This window comes from Halichoerus grypus, chromosome 1, assembly GCF_964656455.1.
Source record: "Halichoerus grypus chromosome 1, mHalGry1.hap1.1, whole genome shotgun sequence".
In the NCBI taxonomy this organism is placed as follows: Eukaryota; Metazoa; Chordata; class Mammalia; order Carnivora; family Phocidae; genus Halichoerus; species Halichoerus grypus.
In genome coordinates, this window is record NC_135712.1 from 16,215,923 (window position 1) to 16,232,049 (window position 16,127).

General features: G+C 37.0%; 1 protein-coding gene across 2 annotated transcripts in view; it reads left to right on the forward strand.

The window, feature by feature from the left end:
- The first annotated feature begins 504 nt into the window (after window positions 1-504).
- LTN1 (listerin E3 ubiquitin protein ligase 1) overlaps window positions 505-16,127 on the forward strand; it is a 62,318-nt gene continuing 46,695 nt past the window's right edge. For both annotated transcript variants that reach the window (XM_078055017.1, XM_036111252.2), the window contains exons 1-8: window positions 505-649; window positions 6,178-6,381; window positions 7,097-7,195; window positions 7,692-7,922; window positions 9,773-9,825; window positions 10,529-10,709; window positions 14,874-15,047; window positions 15,621-15,811. In XM_078055017.1, the coding sequence (XP_077911143.1) occupies window positions 608-649; window positions 6,178-6,381; window positions 7,097-7,195; window positions 7,692-7,922; window positions 9,773-9,825; window positions 10,529-10,709; window positions 14,874-15,047; window positions 15,621-15,811 (1,175 nt within the window). In that variant the 5' untranslated portion in view covers window positions 505-607. The remainder of the gene's footprint in view (window positions 650-6,177; window positions 6,382-7,096; window positions 7,196-7,691; window positions 7,923-9,772; window positions 9,826-10,528; window positions 10,710-14,873; window positions 15,048-15,620; window positions 15,812-16,127) is intronic.

Genomic DNA, 16,127 nt, shown 5'->3' on the forward strand with positions numbered 1-16,127 from the left:
GTGAGAGAATATGAAGTCCACTCCCGCTGAGCACAGAGCCAGAGGCGGGGCTCAATTCCATGACGCCCAGATCAGGACCTGAGCTGAAATCAAGAGTTGGTGACTTAACCAACTGCGCCACCCAGGGGCCCCTCTGCATTTCTAATAAACGCCCAGGTGATGCGAATGATTGCATTGTAGGTCAACCATTTCCCTGTTTTCACAGCCACTATCATGTAATTCTTCTGCTACCTTTATGTGAAAATGCCCTTATTACGGATCATCCCAATTGCCTACCCGCTAAGAGGGGAACAAATCCCGCTCCCAGAAAGCGGGAAAAAGACAGGATTTGAAGTCTCGGGTCTCATGCTTGGCCTCTTATTGGGCATGGATGACGTCACTCAGACAGGCGGGGCTCTAGTTGTGACGTTTCCGGCGGTGGATGGTGAAGGACGCGGCGGGAGGCGGGAGCGGAAGTGGGGGGGCAGGAGGGCCGGGTGGGTGGCGGAAGGGGAGGGCCGGGAAAGTCGCTCTAGTCGGCCCTTTTCCGGCGCGAGGAGCCGGAAGTTGTGGCCCGGCCGTGTCAACTAGGGGGCTGCGGGCTGAGAGTGCGGCTGAGACCGCGACCATGGGCGGGAAGAACAAGCAGCGGACCAAGGGGAACCTGAGGGTGAGTGTGGAGGGTACTCGGCCGGCCGGGGAGTCCTCATCTCGCAGCGGCTGGTTCTACCACGCGCGCGTCCGGAGGGCGTGTGGAGCGCGGCTGTAGGGAGGCGTGTGTTTGCGTGTCGAGTGTGACCTCTCTGTTGTGTGTGCGTCCCCCCGAACCGGGTGGGTTGTCTCTGAGCAGATTGGGGATTTGTGAGAGAAAAGATGTTCCATGCCAGAGCTGTCTCCACCCGAGCACACCTCCTACAATTTCCATTAAGGAATGGTTCAGTAACCGTTTCACCTGGAAGGTTACCTCGCCGGGCTAGCGGGGGTGGGGGTGTGTGGTACTAGGAACAAGGGAATTGGGTAGAAAGCATTTAAAGTGAGCCTGGTGTGCAGGGCATCTCGGCTCATGTCGGTCTTTTGCTCAAAAACCTGCTGGGGCTCCCCAGATTCCTCGGGGTAAAGGCCAAATCCCTTACGATGGTATACATGGTATGTGGTCAGCCTCTGGCCCCTTCCTTTCTCTGGCACCATCTTCAGCTTCCTCCTCGCTCGCTCCATCCAGCCACACTGACCTCCTCACCGAGCCTTGACCTTGCCTGGAAGGCTCCCTAAGGCTCTTCTTTTAGGCGGCTACAAATTTGCTTGAGACACCCCAGTGAGGTCTGTCATGATCGCCCTATTTTGAATTGTAGCCTCCCACTCCCTGTGCTCCTTTCCTGCTTTATTTTACTCCTGTGCCCTTAGGACTTCTCACATACTATGTAATTTACTGTCTTTCTTCATTTACTGTCTTGCTTCATTGGGATGTATTATGAAGGCAGGTGTTTTTATGAAGGCTGTTGTTCTAGGAGCCTAGAACAAGGACTAGTATATAGTAGAAGCTCACTAAATATTTTTTTAAAAGATTTTATTTATTTATTTATTTATTTATTTGCGAGAGAGGGTGGGGGCACAAGCAGGGGGAGCAGCAGAGGGAGAGGGAGAAGCAGGCTCACCACTGGGCAGGGAGCCCACCACTGGGGGCTCCATCCGGGACCCTGGGATCATGACCTGAGCGGGAGGCAGATGCTTAACGACTAAGCCACCCAGGTGCCCCTAAATACTTGTTTAAAGAAGACCCGAAAATGGATTAAACTTATCATTAGGGATGTTATAATGATATATTTTTATGGTATTAGGCTTGTTATGGCACAGTCCAATATTATGAGAGTGCATTTTTCCTGCTTCTGATCAAATTCTAGTGATATCAGTACATTTTCTTAGATCTCTCACTTGATCTGTTTTTGGCAAATAGTAGCAACTGTAATAATAGTAACTTGCCTTGTGTTGGTACTGTGTTAAGCACTTTACTTGCATTCTCATTTAATTTTAATTTTTTATTTGGACAGTTTTTTTTTATTTTTTAAAATATTCCAAACAGGATAAGTTGCAAAAATATTAGACTGACAAGCCGTATGTTTTTTACCTAGATTCATCAATTGTTAATATTTGGTCACATTTGTTTTCTTTCTCTAAATATATGTATTTTGCTGAACCATATGAGAATTAGTTGCATATATCATGACACTTAACTCCTGAGTACTTCAACATGTATATTCGAAACAAATGCCATTCTTCTTCATAACCGTGAACAATTACAACATGCAGAAAATTTAACTTCAGTATACTACTACTGTCTAATAATAGATAACATTGTATTCAGATTTCTATATAGATGTCAATAATGATCTCTATAACTTGTTTTTAGATACAGCATTTTTAAAAACATCTAAGATACAATCAAGGAGTGATTCCATTCATTTAACCATTTAGCTCTAGGTAGTTTTCCTTTGGGGTTTTTTTCTTTTCTTTTTCTTTTGAGGGCAGTTCTTTTATGACAGGGACAATTTAGAAAAGTCTAGGGCAGTTGTTTTGCTTAATTTAGAATTGTCCAGTTGTTCCTTATGGTGAGATTCAGGTTAAACAGTTTTTGATAGGAATGCTTCATAGATGTTGTACCATCATCAGTGCCTCAGGGTGCACGTGTTTGTCCCACTATTGGTGTTATTTAATCACTTGGTTAAGGTGATGTCCATTGTAAAGGTATCTTTTTCTGTTGGCTATTAACAAATAATATGGGGAGTGGTATTTTGAGACTGGGAATAATCTGTTTTCTCACAAACTTTCACCTAATGGTTTTAGCATCCTTTGATGATTCTTGCTGGAATCAATTTTAATGGTTTAAAAATTTACATTTAATTTTGACAACCCAAGTAATGGCTTAGTAACTTACTATTTTCTCATTTTAAAGATGATGGTACTGAGGCTTAGAGAAAGGGGAAGTTGCATAGTTGAGATTTGAACTTAAGAATGGCATTCTAGGGGCGCCTGGGTGGCTCAGTCGTTAAGCGTCTGCCTTCGGCTCAGGTCATGATCCCAGGGTCCTGGGATCGAGTCCCACATTGGGCTCCCTGCTCAGCGGGAAGCCTGCTTCTCCCTCTCCCACTCCCCCTGCTTGTGTTCCTACTCTCGCTATCTCTGTCTCTGTCAAATAAATAAGTAAAATCTTAAAAAAAGAAAAACCTATTTAAAAAAAAAAGAATGGCATTCTTTCGTCCAACAGACTTTGAGTACTGAATGTCATGTACTCAAAGATCATAGACAGATGTTTCTTGTTCTTGAACTATTAATTTAATGATAAACATATAAGTAAGCAAATGATTATAATATATTAAAGAATTATGATATGGGTATGAGTAGAAAGAAGATGGGAGAACAGAAAAAGAATGATAATTGACCTGAGGGAGGCAAGCATTGAAAACAAGAGTGTGTTTTGAAGGATGAGTAGGAGTTTGTCAGGCAATGAAAAGGAAGAAGAGGTTTTCAGGTGGAGAGAAAAGATTACACAAAGATCAGATTGTGAAAGGCATAGCATATTCAGAGAACTGTGACTTCACTTTGGGACTGGAACATAAGTGGTGGTAACAAAATTGGGAGAGGAGAGGAGGAACTGTGACAAGGGAAGAAAAGAGTGTAAGGAGATAAGCCTGGGAAAAGCTAAGGCCAGATGGGGAAAGACCTTGTAAGTCTTCCTGAGTTTGGCCTTTAAACTGTGTACTCAGGATTGCCACCTCTACTACTTCTAGAAGACAGGCACAAAAGAATGAAGTAGGTGTAGTGTAAGAAAATTATTTTTCAGAAATAGAATCAAGGTTCTTATTTTTGAACTGTGGGTATAAGCATTTAACATGCAGTAGAGGAAGTAACAAGAAACAGTAACTATATTTTAAACTCAAAGTAGACATTGAATAAAAGATACAATTAGTATATTTTTGAAGTAATTTGTTACTTTAAAACTGGAAGTTGGAAATCTGATACCTTTTATTCTGTATGTAGTTATCACTATCAGCTTGGATATTTCCGGTCAGTTCAGAGTTCAGCCTTGAATTCTTTGGCTTTTTTTTTTTTTTTTTTTAGATTTATTTATTTATTTATTTGACAGAGAGAGAGAGAGAGAGAGACCACAAGCAGGTAGAGTAGCAGGTAGAGGGAGAAGCAGGCTCCCTGATGAGCAAGGAGCCCGATGTGGGGCTCCATCCAGGCCCCTGGGATCATGACCTGAGCCGAAGGCAGTTGCTTAACTGACTGAGCCACCCAGGCACCCCCTTTTGTTTTTTTAAATTACACTCCATGCCCAGCATGGAGCACAGTGTGGGGCTTGAACTCACGACCCTGAGATCAAGACCTGAGCTGAGATCAAGAGTGGGATGCTTGACCGACTGAGCCACCCAGGCACCCCTTGACTCCTTTAGCTTTTAGCATTAATTTTTATATGATTTCATTATTCTGTTTTATAATAAAACTGTAAGTGATGTTATAGATAAAATTCTGATGTCCTAATATTATCATATTTAGTTTTCAGAATTGTATTATAATTCACTAATTTCCATTGTAGCTGTTTATCCATGTACCAGTATTGAGAAAGGTGAATTGAATAATGTTAGTTCATTTTAAGACAGTTCTAAAATAGAGAACCTTTTTTGAAATCAGTCTTAAATGCTACTGTTTTGAAAAAAAAAAAAGTAATTCAGGTTATCATTTTCATTTCTGGTCACTCATTTCAGTTTAGAAAGTAGTCCAGATTATTTCCTGACAAATGAGTTTCCCAAACACGATTTTGCTAGGTATGAGCAAATCAAATCATACATTTGGGTAGCCCTTTCAACCATTCTTAGAAAGAAGTCAGAAACAGATGAATTTATTTATTTATTTATTTATTTATTTATTTATTTATAAAGGAACAGGTGAATTTAAATGGATTCTAATGTCATCCTGGACATTGAACTGAGGCATTTTCTTTTTTTTAAAGATTTTACTTAAAATCTTAAATAAAGAGAGTGCACGTGAGCAGGGGGACGGATGGGGGAGAGAGAGAGAATCTCAAGCAGACTCAGCGCTGAGCATGGAGTCCAGCACAGGGCTCAGTCACACAACCCTGAGATCATGAGCTGAGCCAAAACCAGCAGTTGGAGGCTTAACGGACTGAGCTACCCAGGCATCCCAGAGGTATTTTTCTATTAGATGACAATGAATATGTTACATTCTTTCAACAGTTTAAATATTTTTTTTTTGTCACAACCAATCCCCTTAACTTTTTGCATTAAGAAGCTACTATATTGAGTATCCATCTAACAAACTACTGACTATGGTTCAAAGGAGTGTATCTTATACCCTGACCATTGTATTGATTTTATGTCCATAGTAATGTAATTTGTATCCATTATAGCTCAAAGAAGTTAGGGTAACTTTGGGTATGTAGAAATGAGTGTGTCTGCCCTCAAGGAACTCCTAATCTTAGAAAGAGCTATCATTAGACTTGTCCCATGGTGGTTGTTGAGTGGATGAATGAAAAGATGTAATTCAAGTGTGAATTTAATTTTATATCATTACATAGTACACATATGTGTGTATATATACTCTTTATACTAATTTGGAAATTAAGATTTTTATAAAATAGTACTTATTCTTAACCATATGTGATGCATTCTGAGTTTTAAAGTTTTATTCTATTTTTTTGAAATGCTGTCATGACCCATTAAGTTGGTAATCATGAGCCACTAATAATTGTATCCAATTTAACCAACATTGTTCTGATGTTTAGCAGACCAGGAAATAGCACTAGGATCACTATTGATAGGTTCTTGGTGATGGGAACATTGCAGTAGATGAAATCTTAGGCTAGGAAATAAAAAGTTCTCAAATAAGAGTGCCTGGGTGGCTCAGTCAGTTAAGCATCTGCCTTTGGCTGGGGTCATGATCCCGGGGTCCTGGGATCAAGTCCTGTGTCAGGCTCCCTGCTCAGCGGGGAGTCTGCTTCTCCCTCTCCCTCTGCCTCTCCTTCTGCTTGTGCTCTCACTCTCTGAAATAAATAAAATCTTTAAAAAAAAACAGTCATCAAATAAAAGCTTGTTCCTCTCTGAGAATTGTCAAGGACAAGAACTCAAAGTTAAATTTTGAACACTTCCTGGACTCTGACTTTTTTTCTCTCAACTTTCTTATCAGCCTTCAAACAGTGGCCGAGCTGCAGAACTGCTTGCCAAAGAACAGGGAACGGTGCCTGGATTTATTGGTTTTGGAACATCTCAGAGTGACCTAGGCTATGTTCCTGCTATTCAAGGAGCTGAAGAGATTGACAGTCTTGTAGATTCTGATTTCCGAATGGTGCTGCGGAAACTTTCTAAGAAAGATGTCACGACAAAATTAAAAGCAAGTTTTATGTTTTTCATAAAAATGATCGAGAAAATCCTTTTGTTAGAATAAAATGTCATTGGTATATTTTATGTAAAGAAAAATGAGCAATCGTTTATCACTAATAAGTTCTTTTACAATTGTACTTTTTTCTGACACATAGACTTAAGCTTAGTTTTTACCTTTTATTTTCTGGGCTATAAATTAGTTTGTTGTTCTGCACTTACTTGAACCACTTTGGAATTCTGGGTGTATGGTTTTTCCCATTAGAGAATGTAATTTTGACCCTATAGTATTAAATGGAGTTTTTGTTTGTATACATTTTATTAAAAAAAAAAATGAGGGGCGCCTGGGTGGCTCAGTTGGTTAAGCGACTGCCTTCGGCTCAGGTCATGATCCTGGAGTCCCTGGATCGAGTCCCGCATCGGGCTCCCTGCTCGGCAGGGAGTCTGCTTCTCCCTCTGACCCTCCCCCCTCTTATGTGCTTGCTCTCTCATTCTCTCTCTCTCAAATAAATAAATAAAAAAAATCTTAAAAAAAAAAAAAAAAAATGAGAAGTTTCTATTATAGTATGTTGTGAAGGAACTCTTCAAATTAGTCCCATATGGCATAAACAGAAGCAGTGTATTCTCCCATTATATAAAATAGACTAAGCTTCTAGAACAGAATAAATATAATCAATAGACAATATTGTGGCTGTTGATCCTTAGTAATGTTGCTAATTTATTTTTAGGCTATGCAGGAATTTGGAACCATGTGTACAGAGAGAGACACAGAAATTGTAAAAGGAGTCCTTCCATACTGGCCAAGAATTTTCTGCAAAATTTCACTTGTAAGTATTAAAAAACTTATACTAGTTTTTTGTTGTCGTTGTTATACAGTTTTTGATTGAAGTCATGGGGACTGTTACATTTATATGATTCATTTTTGGTGAGGATTATAAAATGTTACGTCAGTATTATGCAGATTGGATCATGTTAGTTGTATAAAGTGTATTGGGAGTCTGTTTTCAGAAATTAGGTAATTACTAGAGAATTACCTAGATACTTTCTAGTCATAGTAAAATTTGACAGTTTAATTTCTTTGCATGTTTGCTGCAAAAGAGTGAGTGTGAATTTGAGTCTATCTTGAATAGTTTTTATCTCATTGCAAGAAGGGGCAAAGGAAAAATTAATCAAATTTCTCACAATTTTTAAACTTAATAATTTTAGTTTAGCTCTGCCTATAGGTGAATTCTTATTAATGGGTCATCATAGCATATCCAGAAATGTCTGTATTTGTATTTTTATGGGCTGGAGCTATTTTAAACCATGTTATATTTTTACTAGGATCATGATCGCCGGGTTCGAGAAGCCACACAGCAGGCTTTTGAAAAACTTATCCTTAAAGTGAAGAAACACTTGGCTCCTTATTTAAAAAGTTTAATGGGCTATTGGCTAATGGCTCAGTGTGATACTTACACACCAGCTGCATGTGCAGCAAAAGATGCCTTTGAAGCAGCTTTCCCTCCAAGCAAGCAACCTGAAGCCATAGCATTTTGTAAGGATGAAATTACAAGTGTAAGTTCTTGGAACTGTTCTCTATTTTTTTCCTCAAGTATTTAAGGGATATAAGGCATATTATAATGATAGCTCTTTTACCTGGCCTTGTGAAGGAATAAGTAAGTGGTGTTTAACAAAATTGACCATTTTTGATTTTTAACATAAGTAACATTTTGGATTGAATCTTTCTAAGTTATTTAAATTTTTCATCTTTAATTTATAAATATTGTAGTACCTAAAAGATTTGGGTTTATGCTTTATGTTACAAAATCTGAAGAAAGAATACATCTAAAAAATAAATCTAAGTTTATTTTCCCCATATTTCCATATCAGTACATGTATACAGATCTACTTCATTCTTTTTGTTGACTTTCTGATATGGATGTACAACAGTTTATTTAACTCCTTTTATATTAATAAACATTTGGGGTTTTCCCTCAGTTTTTTATTATAACAAATACTGCTTCAGTGAACATTCTTGAATAGATCTCTTCATACCCTGTGGAGTGATAGTAAAATTTATAGTAACCATATGTTGAGTCAGAGGATAAGAACATTTAAAATTTTTATAGATGGTGATAAATTGCCCTTCAGAAGTCTATATAAATAGGCTTACCTATCTGATCTTTCCACCTAATACCTCTCCTACACACACACGTGCCCCCATTTAAGTTCTTGGTTCTTCCATTCTTTATTTTTCAGGTTTACCAAGTTTGTTTTTCTAGGGATGGGGTTTGTAGCTTTAATCATATTCTCAAAGGGAGTTGTCTAACCCAAGAATCATTGGTTTATTTAACATATCAAGTATTAAGTGTTGTGAGAGTGAAGTGTGATGAGTTGGAACACTAGGAATTTTAGAAAATGGATTTTGAGATAACTAATTTGGCTATTCAGGTTTTCATTTGGTTGGTTTTTTGTTCTTGGCTTTGTTATGGATGGGTAACTGATCATTGAATATGTGGATTATTTCCTTCATTATTCTCCCTTTACTTGGTTATGTCACAGTTCTTACAGGTACTGAGTTTGAACTTTCCCAAGTTCAAAACCAATTTTGTAGAGAGGAGTTAGGCAAATGAAGACCAAAATGTCAGATTTATAGTTATTACATTATACTGTCTGTAAGAACATAGGCTCCAGGTCATACACACAGTGGGTTCTAGTCCCACTGTGCCATTAGTTTTGCATGTGACCTTGGGCAAGTTTCTGTGCCTCTATTTCTTCATCTATTAAAGTGGAAATTGTACTTCATTGAGTAGTTGTGAGGATTAATTTAGTCAATGGATGAAATGTATTCAAAGCAATACCTAGCATGTGGAAAAGCTAAGTAAATGTTACCTATTGTTATTGCCGATAAAAGGGGTCCTAGAACAGTGGGTTCCCTAGTCTGCACCCTGGAAGTAGGCAGACTTACCCACTTTGAACGGAACCTTAGACATTTCTCCATGATGAAGCAGAGCACAACATGTGGTCTCCTCTATGAGCTGGGAGGCGCTCAAAAAGAGGGGAGAGGAAAACAACCTAATTTCTCTTCCAAACTTACTCATCGGGAATTCTACTTCACTGCTGTGTACAAGAGGAATGGAGGAGCAAGAGACCAGGAGTATTTAAGGGGAAATTCCTCTTGACAGGTATTGGAGATGTTCAGAAGAAGTACCCTCTCCTTTTTACCCCAAAAGCAGTCAACCTTGGGGATTGATAGGGAAAGAAAAATAGGTAAAATTCAAATCTTTTAGTTTTGCTGCTTTATTTGCTACTTTTTTGGGGAAGGGGTAAAAACTTTTAGGTCAGATAAGGTTTATGTTCTAACTGTTCACCATTGACAGTTCAATAAAATCTCAAGGTTATGGAATTTCCCCACCCCCCCATAGGTGCTGCAGGATCATCTTATAAAAGAAACACCTGATACACTCAGTGACCCACAGTAAGTTATGTTCTATCTATATAACTCATGTTAAGAATTTGTTTCGCTCATAGGTAATAAGACGATCATTTCAAGGTCACATTTTTTAAAAAGGGATTGTAAAAGTAGAGATGAAAATACTTAATATAATACTATATGCCAGGTGCTGTTTTAAGTGTTTTTACTTGCAAGTTGTCCTGCTGTTTAATTTGAATTATCTGGGAGTTACGTGTTTTGTTCTTTTACAAAGAAATATTTTTATGTTTTTCCCACATTTACCTTTTGATAGTCCTAGCAGGAATCATTTTAAGGTCTGGTTGAAATAGTGAAGAACTATGAATAGTTCTGTTGAAAGAGTAGTAAAATGTCACATTTACTTTTATGTACAAATAAAACTATGAGAAGTTCATAATGGAAAGTAATCTTAGATGCACTGATACCCATTTCCTAGAATCATCTTGCTACTGAGAGCAATATATTTGCACACTTTTTTCAAGTCACAGCTTTTCATCTACTTTCACCTTGTATTAGTTGAAAAATATGTGATTAAAATTCTGTGTATGTTCATATTTTAAGGGAGGAGGGTTGGCACAGGGAGGTAGAATGTAGAAATAAAGCAACTTCAGTAGATATTTAATGATAAAACATTTAAAATAGAAGTGCCAAATATGCAGTTTGGCTTATTTTCAATCCTTATGTATATTTATTTTCTTTTCACATCAAGAACGGTTGCAGAGGAAGAAAGAGAAGCTAAATTCTATCGGGTTGTAACTTGTTCCTTATTGGCCTTAAAAAAATTGCTTTGCCTCTTACCTGATAATGAGCTTGATTCTCTGGAGGAGAAATTTAAGTCTCTTTTATCACAGAATAAGTTTTGGAAATATGGAAAACACAGTATACCTCAGGTATCTTAATCTTTTATTGTAAACATTTCTGTGATTCCTTTTTTTCCACTCTGATATTGTTAGTTTATATTTTTGCTTTATGCTTATTATTTATGTTTAAAACTCAGTGAACACATCTTTGTGGTTGGACTGAATTCCTCTTTTACTTCAATGTTATTGTATTTTCACTTTTTTATTTAGTTATTTAGACCTCAAGTTCAGAGTTATATTATTACACTCCTCTGTTCATTGTGCTTTAAAATTGTTGCTTTGTGTGAGGCTCTTCTAACTTAATGCATTTTTTCTCTTTTGTCTCTGCTTCCCTTTTCATCCTCCACTTCTACCAGCTAACCATTCTAAATGTGCTTAGTGTATGTCCTTTTGTATGTAAAGTTGATGCTTGTTATTCATGGTAATTAGGTTATATGAAGAACCCGCAAACATTGAATTAGTGAATACTGAAGCATTGCTCCTAGGCAAATACAAGATTAGGTGTCTGCGAGTCTTTGGTCACAACATTTTTCTCGGTCAATATATAACCTTGTTTTATGTATGTTTGTTTAAAGACATCTTAATATATGCTGATTAAAAGAACAAAGCTGGAGGGTTTCCAAATTTATTACAATATTAATATTTGCTGATTCATTAACATTGAACTCCTGGACAATAGCACTAGAAGTCATGCCTGAATGAAGCTTATCTAATATGCATTTTCTCTGTTAGGCACATCATAGCCCTTTTGCATGTATTTTTAATTCAAATAAATGATATTATACTATATTTCGTTCCATTTATTTTTTACTTAGTACTTTTTAAGTACTGGGTGGCTCAGTTGGTTAAGCGTCTTAACTCTTGATTTTGGCTCAGGTCATGATCTCAAGGTTGTGAGATTGAGCCTTCATTGGGCTCCACTCTAAGCATGGAGCCTGCTTAAGATTCTCTCTCTCTGAAAAGAAAGAAATCAAAAGTACTAAAATACTTTAAATCTATCATGTTCTTATATGTATATTTGGTCCGTGCCTTCTAACTGCTCTGTAGTACTCAGAATTGCATTCCTTCCATTTTACCGTCCCCCCCCCCCCCCCACCGCATTCTCTCAGTGGTAGACGCCCTGATTGCCTCCAACTCCCTGCCTTCACAAACAGGCAGCAGTGAACATTTTCATTCATATCCCTTCAAATCTGCAAGGATTTCTTTTTTTTTTTTTTTTTAAGATTTTGTTTATCTGACAGAGAGAGACACAGCGAGAGAGGAAACACAAGCAGGGGGAGTGGGAGAGGGAGAAGCAGGCCTCCCGTGGAGCAGGGAGCCCAATGTGGGACTCGATCCCAGGACCCTGGGATCATGATCCAAGCCCGAAGACAGACGCTCAACCACTGAGCACCGAGGTGCCCCTGCAAGGATTTCTTTTTATTTATTTGAGGGAAAGAGAGAGCATGGGTGGGGGAAGAGAGGGAGAGGGAGAAACAAATTCCCTGCTGAGTAGGGAGCCTGATATAGGGCTCAATCCCATGACCCCGGGATCATGACCTGAGCCGAAGGCAGAGTCGCCAGCTGAGCCACACAGGTGCCCCAAATTAGTTTTTTTCATAGAAGTATCCTGAAAGTTGAAAGACTGTCTTATCCTTACTCTGGCACCTTTGTCAAAATTCAGTTGACCATATATCTTGGATTTTAATTTTAGACTCATTATTCCATTTATTTATATGTTTATCCTTACACCAATACCACACTCTCTTGATTATTATTGTTTTGTAATAAATTTGGAAACCCTCCAGCTTTGTTCTTTTTAAAAAATTTTTAGGCTGTGTTAGGCCCTTTTCATCCTAAAATAGTATTTTATAATGTGTTTCATCCTGATCATGTTTATAATTTTTGGTGCTGTTGTGAAATGGGTTTTGTTTTTTGTTACATTTTTTATTACATTTTTTATTTTGTTTGTACTGATATAGGTATCCTATACTTTTGTATGTTAATTTATATTCAGCAACTCTCTCAAACTCTTGTTAGTTCTAATAGCCAGTGTTTAGATCTTTTTGAATATTTTTTATAGCCTGTTATTTTGTTATGATTATAGCTACTTATTTGGGTTACTTTCCAATTCTTTTTTTTCCTTGTCTCTTAGTATTAATTAGGTCCTGCAGTTGAGTAGAAGTGGTGATAGCTGGCATCCTTTTCTTGTTCCTGACTTTAATGAAATAGTTATAGACTCTTAATATTTTGAGTATGGGGGTGCCTGGGTGGCTCAGTCATTAAGCGTCTGCCTTCGGCACAGGTCATGATCCCAGGGTCCTGGGATCAAGCCCCACATGGGGCTCCCTGCTCTGTGGAAAGCCTGCTTCTCCCTCTCCCACTTCCTCTGCTTGTGTTCCCTTTCTCGCTGTCTCTCTCTCTCTGCCAAATAAATAAATAAAATCTTAAAAAAAAAAATTCCTTATTTAAAAAAAATATTTTGAGTATGATGCTTTCTCTAGATTTTATAAGGTTTAAAGTTTCCTTTTTATTCTTAATTTGCTGAGTATTTGTCATAAATTAATGATAAAATTTTCTTGATTGCTTTTTCTGATATGTTTAAATGATCATATAATTTTCCAGCCTAGCATTTAAGAGATAAACTTAGTCATGCTGTGTATTTATCTTTTTAAGTACACTGCTAAAATCGATTTGGTAATATTTTATATAAAATACACAGAAATAAAGTACTTTGTGAGGTTTAATATATGTGTATATGTATTTTTTTATCCCAGAAAATATTATTATGATACTCTTTGAATCTTCATTTGGATTTACCTGCATATTTATTGCTTTGTTTGCTCTTTATTCCTTTTTTCATCCTTCCATCTGGGATCATCTGCTTTGTATGTAGAACATGTCCTTTGGATTTCTTTTTGTGTTGGTCTGCCAATGATGAAGTCTTTTTCTTTCCTCTATCAGAAGATATTTTTTTTCACTTTGATTCTTTTTTTTTTTTTTTTTTAAGGTTTTATTTTTTCAAGTAATCTCTACACCCAATGTGGGGCTCAAAGCTACAATCCTGAGATCAAGAGTCTCATGCTCTACCGACTGAACCAGCTAGGCACCCCTTCATTCTCATTGACCTAAATTTTAACTGGGTACAGGATTAAATATTGGCAGTTGTTTTCTTGTTGATTATATTGTTCCTATTGAAGTTAGATGTCAGTCTTACTGTCCTTACTTTGAAGGTAGTTTGTCTTTTTCCTCTGGCCACTTTTAAGGTTTACTCTTTGTTTTGTTTTTTTTTTTTTTGTAGTTGCACCATTTTGTGTCTTGGTGTAGATTCCTTTTTATGTGTCCTGCTTGGGATTTGTTGGATTTCTTGAGTTTGTAGATTGGTGTATTTCATTGGCTCTACAGAATGCGTAGCTATTAACCTCTTCAGATATTTCCATTACTTCATTCTCTCCTCTTCCTTTGGGATTCTGATTAAATATATATTAAACCTTCTTTATCCTCTGTGTTTTATGTTGACCTTGGTGTTTTTCATCTTTTTTGTCTTCCCATGCTACTTGGTGGATAATTTCTTTTACTCTTTATTTCTCATGATCTTTTCTTAAACTGTGAATTGAGTTCTAATCTATCTATCATGTATCTATTTTTCTTTCTGCCTGTTTATTTTTAGTTTAGGAATTGTGCTTCATTCTTTTTCACATCTGCTGTGCTTTTTCTGAGATCCTTTTCCTTTCAGATTTCTTTAAACTTTTGCTTCTTTAAATATAATAAGAATTGTTGATAAGGAATTTGTAACTGATAATTCTAAGATTTAAAGTCTCAGATCTCTGTGTCATCTTTTGTTTCTGCTGATAGTGGCTGATGGTTTCTTAGTTTTTGTTTGTTTGGTTGTATTTAACTTTGTGCAGCCTAGTAGCCTAGTGCATCAATAGGAATAATTTGAGGCCCCAACTGAAGGCCTCAGCCACTAGAGAGGATCTGGCTTCAGCCAAAGAAATAGAAAGTTGAATTCTTTGTGCCTTCACTTTTATGTGGTAATTCCTAATGTCCTTTCAGCCCACATACTCTACGGAAGATTTTAAAATGTTTTTTCTAGGCTTTTTAGTTTTATTAATGGGAGGGTTAGTATGAATAAACTATTAAGCTATTAAATAAAAATTTCATTGTAGCTCTACTAGGCTTTAATTTAATCCAGCTTTTCCTTTTTTGTTTTAGATCCGCTCAGCTTATTTTGAGTTAGTTTCTGCTTTGTGCCAGCGTATTCCACAGTTGATGAAAGAGGAAGCATCCAAAGTGAGCCCATCTGTTCTACTTAGCATTGATGACAGTGACCCCATTGTGTGCCCAGCTCTCTGGGAAGCTGTACTGTATACACTTACAACTATTGAGGTGTGTAAGAGAGGTACATTCAGTACATCGGGGAATATTTGTCTTCTTAGTTTGTATTTTAGAAGCCTTAGATATGATGTGAGAGAGAGCCTATCAGATTATACTATCTAAAACTTACTGGAAAAAAATATTTTCTTAGAAATAAAATACTTAATCCAAAACTTGGTATAAATCTTAAACTGACTATAAAATGGCATAGAGTTTTTATTGTACTTTTAGTTTAGCCAGTATCAATTATTCTTTAAACCTTATGTGGTCCAGTGAAGTCAGTATATCTGAATCTTTTATTTAAGATTGAATATTGCTGTCCCTTTTACAAAGCAGCTTTTATAGAAGTCTTTTAAGTTAATTATTTCTGATCAATTATGTGTTAAGCATGTGGGGTGTATGATTACTATATGTAATAAATTTATTAAAGTTTCTGAGTTTTAGTTTAAATTTAGTTTTAGTGATGAGAGATTTTAACCTCTCTAGGTAGAATGCATGATTATTACTTTTGAGAGCTTATATGTCTCTTAATTGGGAAAAGTATTTTATGATCTCTAATTGTTATTATAATCTTTCCTGTGTTAGGACTGTTGGCTTCATGTAAATGCAAAAAAAAGTGTGTTTCCGAAGCTGTCAGCTGTGATCCGTGAAGGTGGTCGGGGTCTGGCTACTGTCATATATCCTTATCTTTTGCCATTTATCAGCAAACTCCCTCAGACCATTACAGATCCAAAGTTGGATTTCTTCAAAAATTTCCTCACCTCTGTATTTGCAGGGTAAGGAGTTTAAATTTCTTGATCGCAAGAGATTTTTCTTGTTTGCATATATGGGTAGGATGACATACTCGTTATTGTCTGATTTAAATTTCTCCAAATTGTTTTGCTGTTCATTAAGCACTTTTAGAGTTTTCAGAGAATTACAATTGGAATCCTTTTCTTGGGTACTTTCAAGGGTTCAGTTGTAGTACACAATAGAAAGTGCAATGGATATGGTAAGGCCTTAGATGGAAGTAGACCATTTTTCAAATGTCATTTTTTGTTATGTTGATAAATACAGATGCCCAAATGGAAAAAATGAACCACTGAAGAGTTT